At 39.5% G+C, this 17,120-nt stretch overlaps 2 protein-coding genes and 2 non-coding genes across 11 annotated transcripts; 2 read left to right on the top strand and 2 right to left on the bottom strand.

The window, feature by feature from the left end:
- The first annotated feature begins 1,946 nt into the window (after nucleotides 1-1,946).
- LOC126604700 (filament-like plant protein) lies at nucleotides 1,947-7,204 on the top strand. Of its 8 annotated transcripts, none has more exons than XM_050271990.1 (6): nucleotides 1,948-2,332; nucleotides 2,673-2,824; nucleotides 3,078-3,235; nucleotides 4,632-4,824; nucleotides 5,117-6,525; nucleotides 6,653-7,204. In XM_050271990.1, exons 3-6 carry the CDS (start codon nucleotides 3,128-3,130, stop codon nucleotides 7,055-7,057), a joined length of 2,115 nt encoding a protein of 704 aa, XP_050127947.1. In that variant the 5' UTR covers nucleotides 1,948-2,332; nucleotides 2,673-2,824; nucleotides 3,078-3,127; the 3' UTR covers nucleotides 7,058-7,204. The 8 variants fall into 8 exon arrangements, with proteins under 8 accessions (XP_050127952.1, XP_050127945.1, XP_050127944.1 ...); XM_050271994.1 differs by lacking the exon at nucleotides 1,948-2,332 and adding an exon at nucleotides 2,928-3,031 and having other exon boundaries at nucleotides 2,355-2,824; nucleotides 3,101-3,235; XM_050271995.1 differs by lacking the exon at nucleotides 2,673-2,824 and having other exon boundaries at nucleotides 1,947-2,332.
- Nucleotides 7,205-7,470: 266 nt separating this feature from the next.
- On the bottom strand, nucleotides 7,471-7,555 carry TRNAM-CAU (transfer RNA methionine (anticodon CAU)). The gene is given in 2 exon segments: nucleotides 7,471-7,506; nucleotides 7,518-7,555. It is a non-coding gene; the product is annotated as a tRNA-Met (tRNA).
- A 461-nt stretch (nucleotides 7,556-8,016) lies between these two features.
- Nucleotides 8,017-8,088, top strand: TRNAQ-UUG (transfer RNA glutamine (anticodon UUG)). Its single transcript has one exon. It is a non-coding gene; the product is annotated as a tRNA-Gln (tRNA).
- Nucleotides 8,089-8,416: 328 nt separating this feature from the next.
- Nucleotides 8,417-16,104, bottom strand: LOC126604865 (uncharacterized). The gene is made up of 3 exons (XM_050272179.1): nucleotides 15,645-16,104; nucleotides 9,276-9,553; nucleotides 8,417-8,894 (listed from the first exon to the last, which is right to left on the bottom strand). Exons 1-3 carry the CDS (start codon nucleotides 15,895-15,897, stop codon nucleotides 8,583-8,585), a joined length of 843 nt encoding a protein of 280 aa, XP_050128136.1. The 5' UTR covers nucleotides 15,898-16,104; the 3' UTR covers nucleotides 8,417-8,582.
- Nucleotides 16,105-17,120: the final 1,016 nt, after the last annotated feature.

The raw sequence follows: 17,120 nt of genomic DNA, 5'->3' as shown, positions 1-17,120 counted from the left end.
CGTAGGAAACAAACACACAATTCCAATCCAACTATGAGTACTAAGTATCACGATTTAATTCAAGTTTCAACCTATACTGATTAGCACAACTTTAAACTCTACAATTCAAGACCTTTCCATACCAATTGAAACACTGTAACCGGTTTCTAGCACTCACAATCATACTCATATTCTAACATGGATTAGTAAGCTACCTGACGGCGTTCTAATTAGCATTCTTTCCTTGTTGAGTATTAGGGAAGCAACAAGAAGTAAGAACTTGTAATATCCTCTCTAAAAGAGGTGGATCAATTTGTACAACTGCAAACATTTTACGTGTCTCAAATTCGATGGTGTAGATGTCTCTAAATCCTAAACACCAATTAAACTAATCTTTGGACACCCAAAATAATAATAATAATAATAATAATAACTATTACAACAATTTTTACACTCTTTAAGTGAATTATTCAGTATTTTAAGTAGCAAAATTATCATAAAATCTCAAAAGTGTCTTGACTTGTCCTAAAATTATTGAAATGCCGATTCATGTGAGTGGCACTTCAATTAACTAAATGAATGAAAATGTGACGTGTCCTTGAATTGAATCATTTTTAAAACAACTAGGACTAAAATTGAGAAAATTGAAACCACGAAAAGTGAAATTTAGCTTTTATCTCTACATATAAAGGGAGCTTCATAAATTAATGAAACATTCAAAATACCATAAATTGTCTTTCAATAAATTTAAAAATTACATTAAACTAAAAAAAGTTTAATTCAACACATTTTAAATTTTTAATGAATTTTAAAATGTAAAAGCTTCAGAAAAAATAACAAACACACCCCTGCTTCAGAAAAAGTAACAAACACACCCCCCCCCCAACATTAGTGGATGGTTTATGATTAACTTTCATTTTTTTAAATAATTATTTGATGCAAAAATATATAAATAAAAAAAATTAATTTCCGAAATCTGTTTTTTTCTTTTCAAATCATAAAAAACTGATTTTTTAATAGAATCTGTAAGAAAAAACACCTAAAATAATTTTTTTTTTGGTGAACAACACCCAAGAATTTTCATAGTGCAGCTATTGCATTAAATAGAAAGAAAAGAAAATGTAAAAGATACCTATTTTTTTTTTGTAGTTTGCACATTTTATTCAATTATAGCGTGCCTAAATCATTTTTTTCCGGAAAAAAAAATCATTTCTCAAAAATAAAATTCCCCAGAAGCCTTGTCCACTATTGGATCATGAAATCAGCTGAGAAGAAGATGTCGAAGTCAAGGGCGCGGCTTCATGCTAGAAAGATTCCTTCACTATGCCTATGGCCCACCGACCAATACAAAGGCAATAAAGAAGAGCTTTGAAAATCCAAGAGGGGACAAGAAAATTAGGACCCATCATCTCTACAACATAAGAATTTTGAAACCAAAAACAAAAAACAAACTGTTAATTGCCATTCAAAAATAATTTCGAAAAAAAATAAAATAAAATTGTCAAATAATAGAATTATTAAACTAAACTAATCTTAGCTATGGCCTATAGGTGAGGAATTCAAATTTTGAGCTGAACATGAAACACATTACTCTAACTAATTCATCTAAACTAATCATCACGTAGTAAATTAGTAGTTAGGAACGAATTTCAAACTCATATTTCACATGACACGTTTTTTGTTCGATTCCTTTTATTAGTAAATCGTACGACGATGATAAAAAAAAACTAAAATACCTCTGTGAATCTTCCTGATTCTTGAAATGGTGGACTGCTGAGGCGAATCCACTTGGTCCTCATTTTTAGCTAAACCGATCATGAAGAAAATAAAAACTTGCTGGTAAGCAAACAATCAATCGCCATTATGAGCGGGAATAAGGGACAGCTCGATTTCAAAGTCCAACCATAAATAATAAATAAATGTTGAACAAAATTACCCTTTCAAAATTTGAATAGAAAGAAAGAAAAAAGTGGAATTTTGAGGTTTCTGTTTCTGCAGCTCAATCACTATCTTCTCTCTCGATCTTCTCGGAGCTTGATATCCACAAAGAAGCACATGCTCTTCACTTGTTTAATATATAATTCTGAGAGTACCAAAAATGGTAAAAGTAGAAAACAAGAAATAGAAACCCAACCCATCCCACATTATCTCTGCTGCTTCTGCTTTCGGTTGTCATCTGACATTCTGCAGAGATTTTTGCAGGCTTTTTTGTTTATTTATTACTGTTCATGATTGTTATTGCTGGCCTGTAAAATCTTCAGTTTGAAGTTTGAATCTTTACATTTACTTGTTACCACGGGCTGGCTGGCTGGCTTCCATCTAACTGTTGAGCTTGTTGTGTTCTCCAGTCAAGGTAATTTAATCTGGGTCTTACTGCTTTTATTCTTTCTAAGTTGAATTTTAGTACTTCAAAATTTTTGATAATTTTTTAAATTTGAGTTTCTGGGTTGCTCTTAAATTGGAGCTTTTGTGTTGGATATTTTGGTTTTTTTTCCCCTTTGTTTGCTGATGCAAGCACTGTTCCATTCATGCAATTTTGGCTTCTGAAACTGGGTATTCTGCAAAATTTCATCAATTTATCAATTGGGTTGTTCTTCTTTTGTGATTTCGAGAATTGGGTTGTTCTTGTTTTGTGATTTCAGGAATTGGGTCTTTAGTGATTGCACATTGTCATGGTTTTATCACTATTTCAGAAGCAATTGATTGAGTTGGATGTGATGCTGCTGGAGCTGCAAATCGTTGAGTCTTCAGAGCGAGCGAGTCTGCAGATCCATTTTGTTTTGATTCTTATATAGTGTGATAATATTTTGGGTTAGATGTTTTTTGGAGTGGATTTGAAGCAAAGGTGAGAGAATGCGATAAGCGAAGTCTTTCTTTTTTAGCTTAAATGCTTTAGATTTGGTGGAAAGAATATTGCTTCCTGAATTTGAAGGGCTTTGTTGTATTAGTTGGAGTTATAGTTGTGCGGCAACAATCTCTGAAGGATTTCATTGTTGGCTAACTATTTAAGGCTTTCATCTTCTGTTTCGTGCAACTTTGAAGAGGATTCGAGGTGGGTTTCTGATGACTTTCTGTAAAATTGTAATTCCGTGTTGTAGCTGAACACATTGTGATGTGCTAGTTGGGGAGTTGGAGAATCGAACCGCAGATGGAGCGCAAGTGGTTGTGGAAGAAGAAGTCTTCTGAGAAGAGCTCTGGAGAAACTGACAGTTCAGGTTCAGTATCTTCACACTCCGAGAGGTACTCCGATGAACAGGTAGGTAGCTGAACCCTGAGTCACACAAAATTTGAGTTCAATTTTAATTCTGGAAAGCTTGCATACATTTGCTCTCAGGGAATTTAACTCAGTAATTAACCTAAATTGTCCTCAATTTTACATAAACTGCTTGCCTCCCTGTCCACTTTATTTGGATTCTTTTCTTTCTGGTAAATTTTCCTTACGTGCATGTGTTCATGAAATTTTTGAAATTATTTTGCTATTCCCAAAGATGTAGCCATTAAGGCACCCATATTCCACATAAAGCCTCGCTTTCCTTCAAAAGTTGAAGGTTGCATTTACAGTGGAAGTTTTCTGTCCATTTCTTTGTTATATGGATTGACTCAATGATGTGAGGAGAGAAATAATGTCGTGTAACTACCGTTTCTCATCCCCATGCTGATTGCTTTCCCTTCCTACAGCTTTTTTTCTCGTTTTTGAAACATATTTCCAGAACATAGTAATATGCACCTATGCTAATCAATTGCCTTCCATGACCGTGTGTTGTAAACAAATATAAGATAGATTTGGCTATTCTGATTTGAAATTTGCGTCTCGTATTCTTTGTAGCCCTGCAGGAGTAGATGTCTGCCTGTGTAACCAAACAATTAGGTTGCATTCCCTGTTTGAGATACCCTTATATATCTAGCTAGTTGGTCTCATAGAAAGGCTTATGACCTATATGCTTCCTCCCTCCTGCTTTTTTGTCGTCTTCCTTGCCTTGATATGGTATGGATGCCATGCCTTAGCTTAAGTGGCAGATACTTGACGCCAAATGAGTTTTATCACATGTGTAAAATTTTGTTACTCTTGAAATTCCCTTTGTTTTTTAACAACGGCATAGAAAGTGAAGTTTGGCTGAATAATGAACTGTGAAACCCAAACAGGCTGGGTTGAGTACACAGGGTGTGTGGTAGTTATCAAGTTTGCTAGAAAGTTATTGAAATTGTTATCTCGAGTACGGAATTAAAAAAACCGAACTTTTGGTCTGGTTGACTAGATTTGAGGCATCATATTGGAGAATAGAGAGTGTAGTTTATAATTTATGGGTCCTACTTTTGGATTTATTACCTAGACTGACCCCTCCTATGGTGGTTAAAAGCTGAATAATTCCTACCATTGGAGGACACCTTGCAGGCTCCAAAGGAAGATGAATCGTAGCTTTTAATGTGGCTGTGCGTGTATACAAACTAATAGCAGTGACTTTGATTTAACCAATTATAAGATTTTAAGTTTTCTTAGTGTTCTGTATTATTTTCTTTCCTGTTGTTAAGATAAACCTTTTGGTGCATTTACAAGGCTCCCAATTAGGTGAGTTTTGTTGTTCGTGCAATCCGAACTATGATTTTATGCATGTTTAACTATGGTTAAATATCTTATGGCGTCATTCTAACAGGAGGCACTAAAGGCATCTCCGAATCATGATGCTCAATCACCTGAAGTCACATCAAAAGCTGCATCCAGTGCTGACGATGTTAATGATAGTCTGAAGAGTCTAGCAGAGAGATTATCAGCTGCTCTTGTGAATGTTAGTGCCAAAGAAGACTTGGTGAAGCAGCATGCCAAAGTTGCTGAAGAAGCTGTTGCAGGTAATAGTCATATAACATATTAGTACTGCTAATTTCTTTTTTACTTTTTTACACGGATAGTTTTATCTATTTAATGATTAGGATGAGATTTAAAGATTTCCGAAATTCCTACCGACAATGGATTTGTACTAATATTCTTTACAAATTAAATAGAACATGTGAAATGGAGAAGTCTATAGGATAAGTTTAGCCAAATCTCAACCATGATCTATATTTTTTATTTTCTAAATGATTTTATAAAATTGTCATCTTTTTCTATCTTAAACCATTCTTGTGTTTCATGTCATTATAGGCTGGGAAAAGGCTGAAAATGAGGCCGCTGTTTTTAAGTCAGAACTTGAAGCTACAATTCAGCAAAACTCGGCTCTGGAAGATCGGGTAAGCCATCTTGATGGGGCCCTCAAGGAATGCGTTCGACAGCTTAGACAAGCCAGAGAGGAGCAGGAACAAACCGTACAGGAAGCTGTGCTGAAGAAAACCTGTGACTGGGAGTCCACCAAATTGAAGCTTGAAAGTCAGATTGTTGAGCTCCAGAGAAATGCAGAAGCGAATAGATCTGAAGCTTCTGCTTTTGTCGATCCTCGTCTTTCTCATAGGTTGCAATCTTTAAAAAAAGAAAACTCGGCCCTGAAGCATCAGCTACTGTCTCAAGCAGAGGAGTTGGAAATCATGACGATTGAGAGGGACTTGAGTGCTCAAGCAGCTGAAACAGCCAGTAAGCAACATTTAGAGAGTATAAAGAAGGTTGCAAAGCTTGAAGCTGAGTGCCGGAGGCTAAAAGCTTTGGGTAGCAAAACACCTGTTGTCAATGATCACAAGTCCAGTGCTGCTTCTTCAATTTATGTGGAGTCTTGCATGGATAGTCAATCGGACAGTGGAGAGCGGCTAAACATGATGGAGATAGATTCTCAAAAAATGAATGGCTCTGAGGCAAACAAGCGTGACCTGACTTTCTCTGACTCTTGGGCTTCGGCTCTGGTTGCTGAGCTTGATCAACTCAATAACGAAAAGGCTGTAAACAGAAATTTGCCTGCTCCTTCCATTGATATTGATCTCATGGACGATTTTCTTGAGATGGAACGACTTGCTTCGTTGCCACAGACTGAGAATGGAACTAGTTGTCTGGAATCAGAAGCCATAGTTAATCAAACCAATAATGAAGAACGTGCCTTGAGAGCTGAACTTGAAGCCATGAGCCATCGGACAGCCAAACTTGAGGACAAGTTAGAAAAGTTGCAAGTAGAGAAAGAAAGGTTAGAGGTAGAGAATGCTGAACTTGAAGCTATGAGTCATCGGGCAGCCGAATTAGAGGACATGTTAGAAAGGATGGAAGTCGAGAGAGAAAATTTGGTTGTAGAGAAAGCTGAACTAAAAATTGCTTTATCCAAAAGTCAAGAATGTTATGTGGCAGCAGAATTTCAGCTTAAAGAAGCAGAAATGAAGTTAGAGGAGTTACAAAAGGAGCTAAGTATTGCAAAAGAATCAAGGCAGAGTATTGAGTCTCAGCTCGTTAGCATGGAAGCAGAGGCGAGGACCATGTCTGCTAAGGTTGATTCTTTGGAAGCAGAGGTTCAAAGGGAGAGGGCTTTGTCTGCAGAAATTGCGGTCAAATGTCAAGATTTAGAGGAGGAGCTATCAAGAAAAAAAGAAGTCAAGTTTCAAAAAACTGCTTGCTCGAATGGTGAATTGAAGAGAAAGCAGGTTGGTGATCAAGTACTTAAATTATCTACATAAGATGCCAAGTTATTCATTATTCAAACCATTTATCAAGTAAAAGCTAGTTAATATGCCGTCCTAAAATTTAATGTTATGGCGACTTGTTTACCAGGAAGACCTAGCTGTAGCAGCCGGAAAGCTTGCCGATTGCCAGAAGACAATAGCGTCTCTTGGAAATCAACTCAAATCTCTAGCGACGCTAGAAGATTTTCTGATAGACGCCGGAAGCCTCCCAGGGTTCACTGCTGTTGCGCCGCAGGTTCCTAAAGCTGATGAAATTTGGAAGTTGCATTCCAATGTAACAGATTCACCTAAAAGAGATTCTGTGTCAAAACCAGCCGATGAGAGTTCTGGTCCATCAGTAAACAGGAGTAGAAATGAGGACAACTCCCCACCATCTTCATCTTCGTCAACCTCATCCACTGTGTTGTCCACTCATGTCAGCTCTGAAAAGAACCGAAATGGGTTCGCAAAGTTCTTCTCCCGAACCAAGGGTGGGATACGACTAGAAATTTAGGCGAGATTAATTCTTCAGTAGAGAACGAGAAACGTCATTGGTTTCCGGGGTTTGTATTACAAGGAACTTAGTGATTCATTTGATTGATCAAACTCTAAATCTCCTTGGAGTTTAAAATTTAAATGCTTTTTCTTCTTGTTTGTGTAATTTGGAATTTTATGGTTTTTCTATCCTTTTTTGGGCATATTAAGTTGTGAGATTATGCGAAAAGAAATGAATTAATTCTGGACACCCGAGTCGTTGCTGTCGATGACGAAAAGTTGAAGATTACCACAGCTACTTTGCTCAACACAGCTCTTAACACAGCTAGACAATGAAAAGTCCTACAGGGGTGGTAGTAAACAAGAGTAAAAGGAAAGAAATTTTACCCCAAAAAAAAATTGTAAAAAAATTGTGAAAAAATAAAAAGTTAATGGGGCGAGAGAGGCTCGAACTCTCGACCTCAGGATCACTCAGAAGCTATGAGACCTACGCGCTAGCCAACTGCGCCACCGCCCCTGTTGAACACTTGTCGATATATAACAAAAATATATGCTAAATTATTTTTAAATTATTTATTCATCTTAATGGCACGTAGCATGATCAACAATTGTCGATTGAACTACACAGAAGCAGATCCTCTCCGGATCTAGACGTCCGCAGCCCCACAATCAAATAATCCTGGCTTAAGTTTGATCTTACAGTAACAAACCATTGTAGGTTTAAAAAAAATTTCAATAAATTATCTGGTTTTGGTCGTATGATTAAATTTAAAAAAACATAATTATTTGGACATTAGGCTCTGGATGTCTAGATCCGGTGAGGATCTGCTTCCGAACTACACTGCTAGCATGGTTAGTCTCTAAAATGTTATTAGAGACTGTTTAATCGACAAATGAATGATTAGTCTCTAAAATGTTATTATTTTATTATTCTGGTTTATAGGCATATTATACCTGATGTTCTTATTCATCAAAAAGGGTTCTATGGTGTAGTGGTTAGCACTCTGGACTTTGAATCCAGCGACCTGGGTTCGACTCCCGGTAGGACCTCTTTTTTATTTGTTACTGAATTCTTTTTTTTTTTTGTCATTTTTTTTCATCTAAGAACAACCAAATAAACTATAATTTGAAAAATAAAATAAAATTAAATGGAACAATTCTTTTCTTTTCATTTTTTCATCTAAGAACAACCAAATAAACTAAATAATTTGAAAGAGAAATACTAGAGAGACTAAATTTGCATACTAATGATGTGTCATCAATAGGAATGAACACATTTATCAACGCTTAAGTAATAAACCAATCACCAACTTCCATATCATTTAGTTTTCAAAATTTAATCTCCCTTGCATTTTGAATTTGAAATTTTTTTTTAAAATTTCCACGGAAACAAACCATACTTTTCATATGCTCACATAATTTACATTGTTAATTTCTCAAAGAACAACTCATTTCTATCAACGACGACGATTTCATGTGCAAAATCAATTAAATAAAACAACAGAAACCAAAATTACTTGCAACTCTTTATCTTTTTGGCCTTGTCATTCATGATGAGCATTAGCATGCTGAGGATTCCTCTCTCTCTTGAAAGCATGGAAGAGATCAATGCCAAGAGAAGCATTCAGAAAGTTCATTCCGAACATTCCAAACAGCGCAAGTGGCAGCTCTATACCCTTTCCGAATTTGGGAGCATCGCAGAAGAGCTTGGCTGTGATGAGAATGTGAGGTGCCGTCCTTGCTAGAGTGAAGGTGACCCAATTAAGAACCCACTCAACTTTTACAATTTTGCTTGTAGCGTCACGAATGCCTGCCATCCGCCGCACTTTCCTCACATGCAGAAAGATAGAGTGCAGCTGTCGAAAGAAATATAAATATCAGAATCAGTTTCATGTAGGTTTCACTTTATGAGTCTAAATCCCTATAAGATTTCAGATTCTTAACGTTGACATCTTCTACTGCTATGCAATATGTTTATGAAATGATCACAGCGATGCGAGGCTTAGTAATAATGGACTTTATGTTTAACAACAGGGTTTGAAAGCTTGGGTGAAAATCTGTAGAATCTCTACTGCACCCATGGGTTCAAGTCGTCGTGTCTGGGTCCAACTGGCTCACAGTTCAACCGACCAGTTTACACTAAAGGATGAATTTTCTTTACACTTGAGAAATATTATCTGAAGAAGCCAAGGAAAGCCTTAGGAAAAGAAAGCTTTGAAGAAGATAGTTCAACATACCTCACAAATGAGAGTGAGAATAAGGTAATTGATGGTGACATTCCGATACAAAGCAAGAGTAAAACAAATTAGGAGAACCAGATGATGCATCAAGATGGAAGGGATCCAACCGCTATATAACCCATACTGCAGCATATCCCACTGATCATATGCAAAGTAACCGCATGAGAAGCACAAAGCCGGGTATGCCCATGGCCAAGTACGTCCAACCAACTCCGCATGCTCAAACATTCCAACCGAGCCATTTTCTAACCACCGATTAACCAAAATGAATACCACTGCAAAAACAGACAAATTTAACTTAACATCAAATATAACAGGATTGAAGAAAGATCCGCTCAAGCTAGTTACAGAAAGAAGTTAAAAAACGGGTTCGTTGGAAATGTTTTGTATTTGGACATGTGCAAAGAAGGCCTACTGACGCTCCGATTAGAAGATGCGACTATGGGACAGAGGTTCAGGGCCGAAGGGGTAGAGGAAGACCTAGGAAAACTTTGGAAGAGACTCTAAGAAAAGACTTAGAGTACTTGGATCTAACGAAGGACATGACACAGGATCGAGCACAATGGCGTTCTAAGATTCATATAACCGATCCCACTCAGTGACTTGGATTTTCCAAGTCTCCAACCAAGAAGTTTTCCTCACTCGGGAAATTAAGGGAACACTACCCCAACCTACATGCTCCACTCAGAAAGCTTCAACATACAAGCTTCAACAAAAGAAAATTCAAAGAACTTAGCGAAGAAGGCTTTGGTGTATTTAACACAATACGTTGAAATGAAGGAAAGCTTATTTATTGATATCCCCGATAAGCTACAAATATGTACATATACATGAGTCAAAATAAACACATAAGAGGGAACCTTCACAAAGGTTGCTTAGGAGAAGTCTCAGCAGTCGGTAGAGCCCCAGAAAGAGAAGGCACCGGAGGGGGATCATTTGGAGCCTCAGTACTGGACAGAACCCTAGAAGGAGGAGGCATCAGAGGTTGATCATTTGGAGCTTCATTACGCGGTACAGCCCCAGAAGACGAAGACAATAAATGCCTTTGGAACAAACCCACAAATCTCTGATGATCAAGTAAAACCTGACCATCAGTTTCCTTCATCTGGTCAAGCTTCCTCTTCATGTTTGTAGCATAGTCATGTGCGAGCCGGTGCAACTGTTTATTCTCATGCTTGAGCCCTCTAATCTCCTGTTTGAGACTCATCACTTCAGCCGCCAATGATTCAACTTGGCGGGTTCGAGCAAATAGGCGTTGGGCCATATTAGACACAGAACCTGCACACTGAACACTGAGAGCCAGCGAATCCTTAACAGCTAACTCATCAGACCGTTTGGAAAGTAGTCTGTTATCTTTGGGAGTGAGAAGGTTCCTGGCCACCACCGCAGCGGTCATATCATTCTTCATCACGGAATCCCCAACGGTAAGAGGACCAGTTGGGGAGACGAAGGATGGGCGCCATATGTTGTCTGGAGAAGGCGGGGCTGCCTCTTCAACAAGGTTCAAGTCAAAACGACGGTCGGAGGGGCCAGACATTTTCAAAGGTGTTGAAGAGAGAAGAGGTCGGACAAATCAAGATCTTAGAAGTGCAAGAATGAAGCTTCTACTGGTGGAGATTCAAGTGTGCTTTGGAACTTAATGCCAGCCTCTATAAAAATCTGCACTCGACGGAGCTTCAGAAATCAAAGAGGCGCCTGCTCAGAAATCGAAGAGGCGTTTGCTTTCTCAAAAGTTGGGCTGCTTAGAGATCACGAGGGTTGATCTCAGAAATCGAAGAGCCGTTTGCTTTCTCAAAAGTTGGGCTGCTCAAAGACCACGAAGACCGATCTCAGAAATCGAAGAGGCGCTCGCTTTCTCAAAAGCTGGGCTCCCTAGAGACCACGAGGGCCGATCTCAGAAATCGAAGAGGCACCTACTTTTCCAGCCTTGTCAGCACCTGTCACACGCACACTCAGCTTTGCGGAAATTATGGGCATTCTGTCAAAGACTTCTGGGGAAGTAGAAAACACATGAATCTTACTGTTCAATCACCCACTTCCCACACGCAACAATAGCTCATGGGTACCACAGATAACTTTGCCAAAGTTCTCTGCCAAAGTTGAGCACGTGAAGCTTGCAGCTCCCACTACATCGCTCTGACCAAGAAGGGTAAAAGAATAGCAAAGAAACAGCACTAACAAAGTTTAGACCCATAAATTTTGAAGGTCTAGCTACCATATTATTACCCACAAGGGTAAAGGAACAGTACCACTGCTGGATAATTGGAAAGTCCATGTATGTCAACCTCTGTGCTTCGTGGCAAGGTAGACTAGCAAACATGCCCAACCTTTACTCACATTCGAGAAAACACTCCCAATAAGATTGCTTGCTCCAAAATCGAAGAGGCACCGTCCTTCGAATCTAAAGAGCCAGACTCCCAACATGACTACTTTCTTAAAAATCGAAGAGAGGGTAAAGGAACAGTACCATTGCTGGATAATTGGAAAGTCCCTGTGTGTCAACCTCTGTGCTTCGTGGCAAGGTAGACTAGCAAACATGCCCAACCTTTACTCACATTCGAGAAAACACTCCCAACAAGATTGCTTGCTCCAAAATCGAAGAGGCACCGCCCTCCGAATCTCGAGAGCCACTCTCCCAACATGATTACTTTCTCAAAAATCGAAGAGACACTGCTCCCCGAATCTCGAGAGCCAGACCCCCAGCATGATTGCTTTCTCAAAAATCGGTGAGGCACCGTTCTCCGAATCAATCGAAGAGGCGCTCGCTTTCTCAAAAGCTGGGCTGCTCAGAGACCACGAGGGCCGATCTCAGAAATCGAAGAGGCACCTACTTTTCTAGCCTTGTCAGCACCTGTCACACGCACACTCAGCTTTGCAGAAATTATGGGCATTCTGTCGAAGACTTCTGGTGAAGTAGAAAGCACATGAATCTTACTGTTCAATCACCCACTTCCCACACGCAACAATAACTCATGGGTACCACAGATCACTTTGCCAAAGTTCTCTGCTAAAGTTGAGCACGTGAAGCTTGCACCTCCCACTACATCGCTCTGACCAAGAAAGGTAAAAGAATAGCAAAGCAACAGCACTAACAAAGTTTAGACACATAAATTTTGAAGGTCTAGCTACCATATTATTACCCACAAGGGTAAAGGAACAGTACCACTGCTGGATAATTGGAAAGTCCCTGTGTGTCAACCTCTGTGCTTCGTGGCAAGGTAGACTAGCAAACATGCCCAACCTTTACTCACATTCGAGAAAACAGTCTCAACAAGATTGCTTGCTCCAAAATCGAAGAGGCACCTTCCTCCGAATCTCGAGAGCCAGACTCCCAACATGACTACTTTCTCAAAATCGAAGAGAGGGTAAAGGAACAGTACCATTGCTGGATAATTGGAAAGTCCCTGTGTGTCAACCTTTGTGCTTCGTGGCAAGGTAGACTAGCAAACATGTCCAACCTTTACTCACATTCGAGACAACACTCCCAACAAGATTGCTTGCTCCAAAATCGAAGAGGCACCGCCTTCCGATTCTCGAGAGCCAGACTCCCAACATGATTACTTCCTCAAAAATCTAAGAGACACTGCTATCCGAATCTCGAGAGTCAGACCCCCAGCATGATTGCTTTCTCAAAAATCGAAGAGGCATCGTTCTCCGAATCTCGAGAGCCAGATACCACAGACCACTTTTTCAAAGTGCTCTGACAGAGTTAAAACATGTGAAACTGGCAGCTCCCACTACCGTGCTATGACCAAGCAGGGTAAAGGAATAGCATTACTACTTGTTGTTAGGGAGACTCCTATATATGTCGACCTCCATCCCCAACGGACAGGCAGACCTGCAAAAATGCTCAACCCTTCATCATATCTGAGAGGGCACTCCCAACAAAGCCTTTCGAAATATTCAGCTTTCTTTCCCCCCGATAATACCTCTGCAAACAAGCTATACTAGAGCAAGAATATCTCATATCATCAGGGTTAAAAGCAAGAGTATCCCATATCATGCTTTTTCCCTGTTTTTTCTTTTGGCCTTGTTTTTACCTGCAAGACAAGGAGAAAGAGAGCAATCAGTCAGCACTTGGAATCAAGCTTCCAGCCAGGAACTGACTGCCTGGAACCCCTTACCTGATTACTTACCTGGCATTGCTCTCGAGTACTCATCTTCATCATCTTATGTTTCCAGGGAAGATTCCGCATCTGCTTGAGGAACAAATAGGGCAAGTGCGAAGGATACAAGGAAGCATGTGGAGACAAGCGTAACAGCACACGTGCCGATACATCCATTACTCTGTCAAAAGCAAAAGTATCCCATATCAGCAGGGTGGAACGTACTCTAGATTTGATGGACTTGTTTTGACCCTCAAATTCTTCAGTCGTCCTTATACTCTGGAGGAAACCAGAAAACCCTCCAGCTCAGTTCAAGAATAAGCCTGTGGAAAGTTACTTCTTCAAAAGCAAAAGTATCTCATATCATCTCTTCTCATTTTTCTTCTCTTTATCCTTCATGCTGCTGCAAGATGGGGAGAAGGTGAACAATCAGTCGGAGCTCTGATTGCTTACCTTGTCTGTCACCTCTTTCAGCAGACCCCCTAGCTCGGCGACTTGGGGGACTCCTACTACATGGTTTGTATCGCGCTTGACCAAGCCTGAAACTACAAGTAAGCTTCAAGTGAAATTGATACATTACCTTGTGCATCTCCATCAGTTAAAGATACCACCCCTGGATGGAGGAAGAGTACTTCCAGAGAAGATGTCACATCTACCTATGAGACAGATAAGGCAAGTCAAGACGACACCACACTCCGATACTTAGAAGTTTCGTGATTACGAGATCATTCTCCCACAATATTTCCTAATGTCATTTGTACTAAATCATTCACTCGTACTCACTAAAGGAGAGCTTGAACCTATGTACTTGTGTAAACCCTTCACAATTAATGAGAACTCTTCTATTCCGTGGACGTAGCCAATCTGGGTGAACCATGTACATCTTGTGTTTGCTTTCCTATCTCTATCCATTTATATACTTATCCACACTAATGACCGGAGCAATCTAGCGAAGATCACAAAAAGCGACCGTTTTCGTTACCTAGGATCTATCTTGCAAGAGAACGGAGAATTAGATGGAGATCTCAACCATAGAATACGAGCTGGATGTAAAGAGTGCATCCGGCGTGTTGTGTGACCGTCGTAGGCCACTGAAGCTCAAGGGAAAATTTTATAGGACGGCAATAAGGCCAGCGATGTTGTATGGCAGAGAATGTTGGGTGGTGAAGCATCAACACGTACACAAAATGGGTGTAGCGGAGATGAGGATGCTTCGTGGGATGTGTGGGCACACGAGAAAGGATAAGATTGGGAATGAGGATATCCGAGGTAAAGTAGGAGTAGCCGAAATTGTAGGAAAGATGAGAGAAAATCGGCTCTGGTGATTTGAACATGTGCAAAGAAGGCCGACTGACGCTCCGGTTCGAAGATGTGACTACGGGACAGAGGTTCAGGGCCGAAGGGGTAGAGGAAGACCTAGGAAAACTTTGGAAGAGACTCTAAGAAAAGACTTAGAGTACTTGGATCTAACGGAGGGCATGACACAAAACCGAGCGCAATGGCGTTCTAGGATTCATATAGCCGACCCCACTTAGTGGGAAAAGGCTTTGTTGTTGTTGTTGTTGTTATGAATGTCGAAGGCTAAGTACCTTGATTTCGGAACTTGAACTCAGACGTTTTTCAAATTAGCTATTGCAAGTTCTGATCTATATCCTATATGCAGGCACCTGCTTCGTCCATTGCCCAAAAAGCTATAACATCGCAGTTAAGAATCCATAATATACAATTCTACTTTGACAAGTATTACCCTTTTATGCATAACATTTCGTGCTCAGGAGAAGAACTTCTCTACACTCGGGAATGTCACCATGGCGTTCGGGGCAATGATACAATGCCATCGGTCCGAGGGACCAGGACGCCATAGTGGCATCTCGGGGTTGTAGCAAAGTCTCTCTGTGCTCAGAGACCCCCAACATATCCAATCTAATCAAAGAAACAATGGCTTCCAAACCAGCCTCAATCATAAGATAAGAGAAACCTAGGCACATAGAAAACCTTAAATCCGACATCCTAAACTAACCAATTCTCCTCCGTGGCTCTGCAAATAACTAAAAGATATCTTCATATCATCACTTTCCCACCTTCTACTAATTAACTGAGTTTTTAGCTAACAAAGTTCAGAATTCAAACGTTAATTTCGGTACAAAGATTCCATTACTTTGTCTAACCTATCACTTCCGCAGAGTGTTTCGGACAAAGAAGCTAACACAACCCAGAAAAAATTTCAAAAAGCGAAAGTTATAGAGAGTGAGAGAGAGACCTGAAGCGGAGGTTATGGAGGAGTGGAGGAGCGAAACGGAGGTGTTGACGAAGAGAGGGTCACGGGAGACGAAACTGCGGACAACCCAGTTGGCGAATTGGTAAAAGAAGCAGCCGGCAACAACGGCGAGCAGCTCCGAGCGCCGGTGGAAGAGTATTTCGAACAGTACGGAGACGAACCAGAGCACCAGAGTGGCCAGGAAGAAAGGCCCGGCCTTGTCCTCTTTCGGACATCTCGTTGTCCTGCTCATCATACTCTGTTTCTACTCTCTCTCTCTCTCTCTCTCTCTCTCTCTCTACAGTAAGTCCATGATAAAGGGGCAGAGGAGGAGATATTTTGGAGGGTTGTTCGTCGTAGTTAAAGGTAGTTGCTTGCTGCTCATGGCGGATTGCACTGGATTAATTTCGTCAATTGGGAGGCTTAGATTGTTGGTAGGACAACTTTAGTAATGTTTGACTGATTGTCTGTCTGATTGATTGGAGGTCGCTTCTTTTGCCCGCAATCTAATCTTGGGCAACGGGCTGCCACTGTCGGCTCAGATTTTTTTCAATGTTTTTCTGTTTTTTTATTAGTTTTAGGTGGCACGTATTGAACGTCCAAAGAAGTCAGATATGCAACACGAAGGCCCATAATCGTGAGTGATTTTTCAGTGTGATCGCACACAAGGTGATAAATCATGTGTTATTATATAAATAATAAGATATGTGTGTTAAAAAATTAATAATTTAAAAAATAAAATTTCCTATTATTTACATAAAAACACATGATGTATCACTCATATTCCCGTCATAATTAAAAATTTCTCCATAATCGTTTACTTTCCAACTCGTTTCAGCGATTGAGATTTAATTAATTGAATGAGAACCCTCTCCAAATCTTATTTGTGACAATTGTATGGACAGACAAATTTATATGGTGATATTGGAAGAGATAGAGGGTTTGAGTTAAGTAATATGGTGTCTACTAAGATTAGAGTTGAGTATTTTATTTATTTGAGTTGAACTTGTCATTTGTGAGTGGAAATTTGCATCACTAAACATGCGTATAAGACTAAATTGAGCTAAAAATTTTAAAAACATCAATTTCTTATCTTGTGACAATTCTAAAACTCAACAAATCAAACTCACATTATTTTTACTTTTTGACGATACACATTCAACTATAGTTGCTCGGTTTGCTCTTTCTTGTCCAACCATTTGTCATGATGTTTAAAACTTAATATTGGAGCTTCTTTGTTTCTTAATCATCATTTAAGTGATGTCTGTAGAATATCAATCACTATGACGATCATCATATATATGTGTCAAACTAATGAATGCTCCATCATAAGAATGGAATTGTTATGATAGTTGTCAATTTGTTGTAAACACATATTTGATTGAATTTCTACATGAACAATCTTTAATTGATAACTTAAGATGAATCCGAATTTTAAAAGTCATATCGTTAAAGTATGTTATTCGCACATGAGCAAAA

The sequence above is a fragment of the Malus sylvestris genome, chromosome 15 (genome assembly GCF_916048215.2).
Source record: "Malus sylvestris chromosome 15, drMalSylv7.2, whole genome shotgun sequence".
NCBI lineage: Eukaryota > Viridiplantae > Streptophyta > Magnoliopsida > Rosales > Rosaceae > Malus > Malus sylvestris.
Note: the sequence above shows the minus strand (reverse complement) of the source record. Positions and strands in the feature narration are given on the sequence as shown.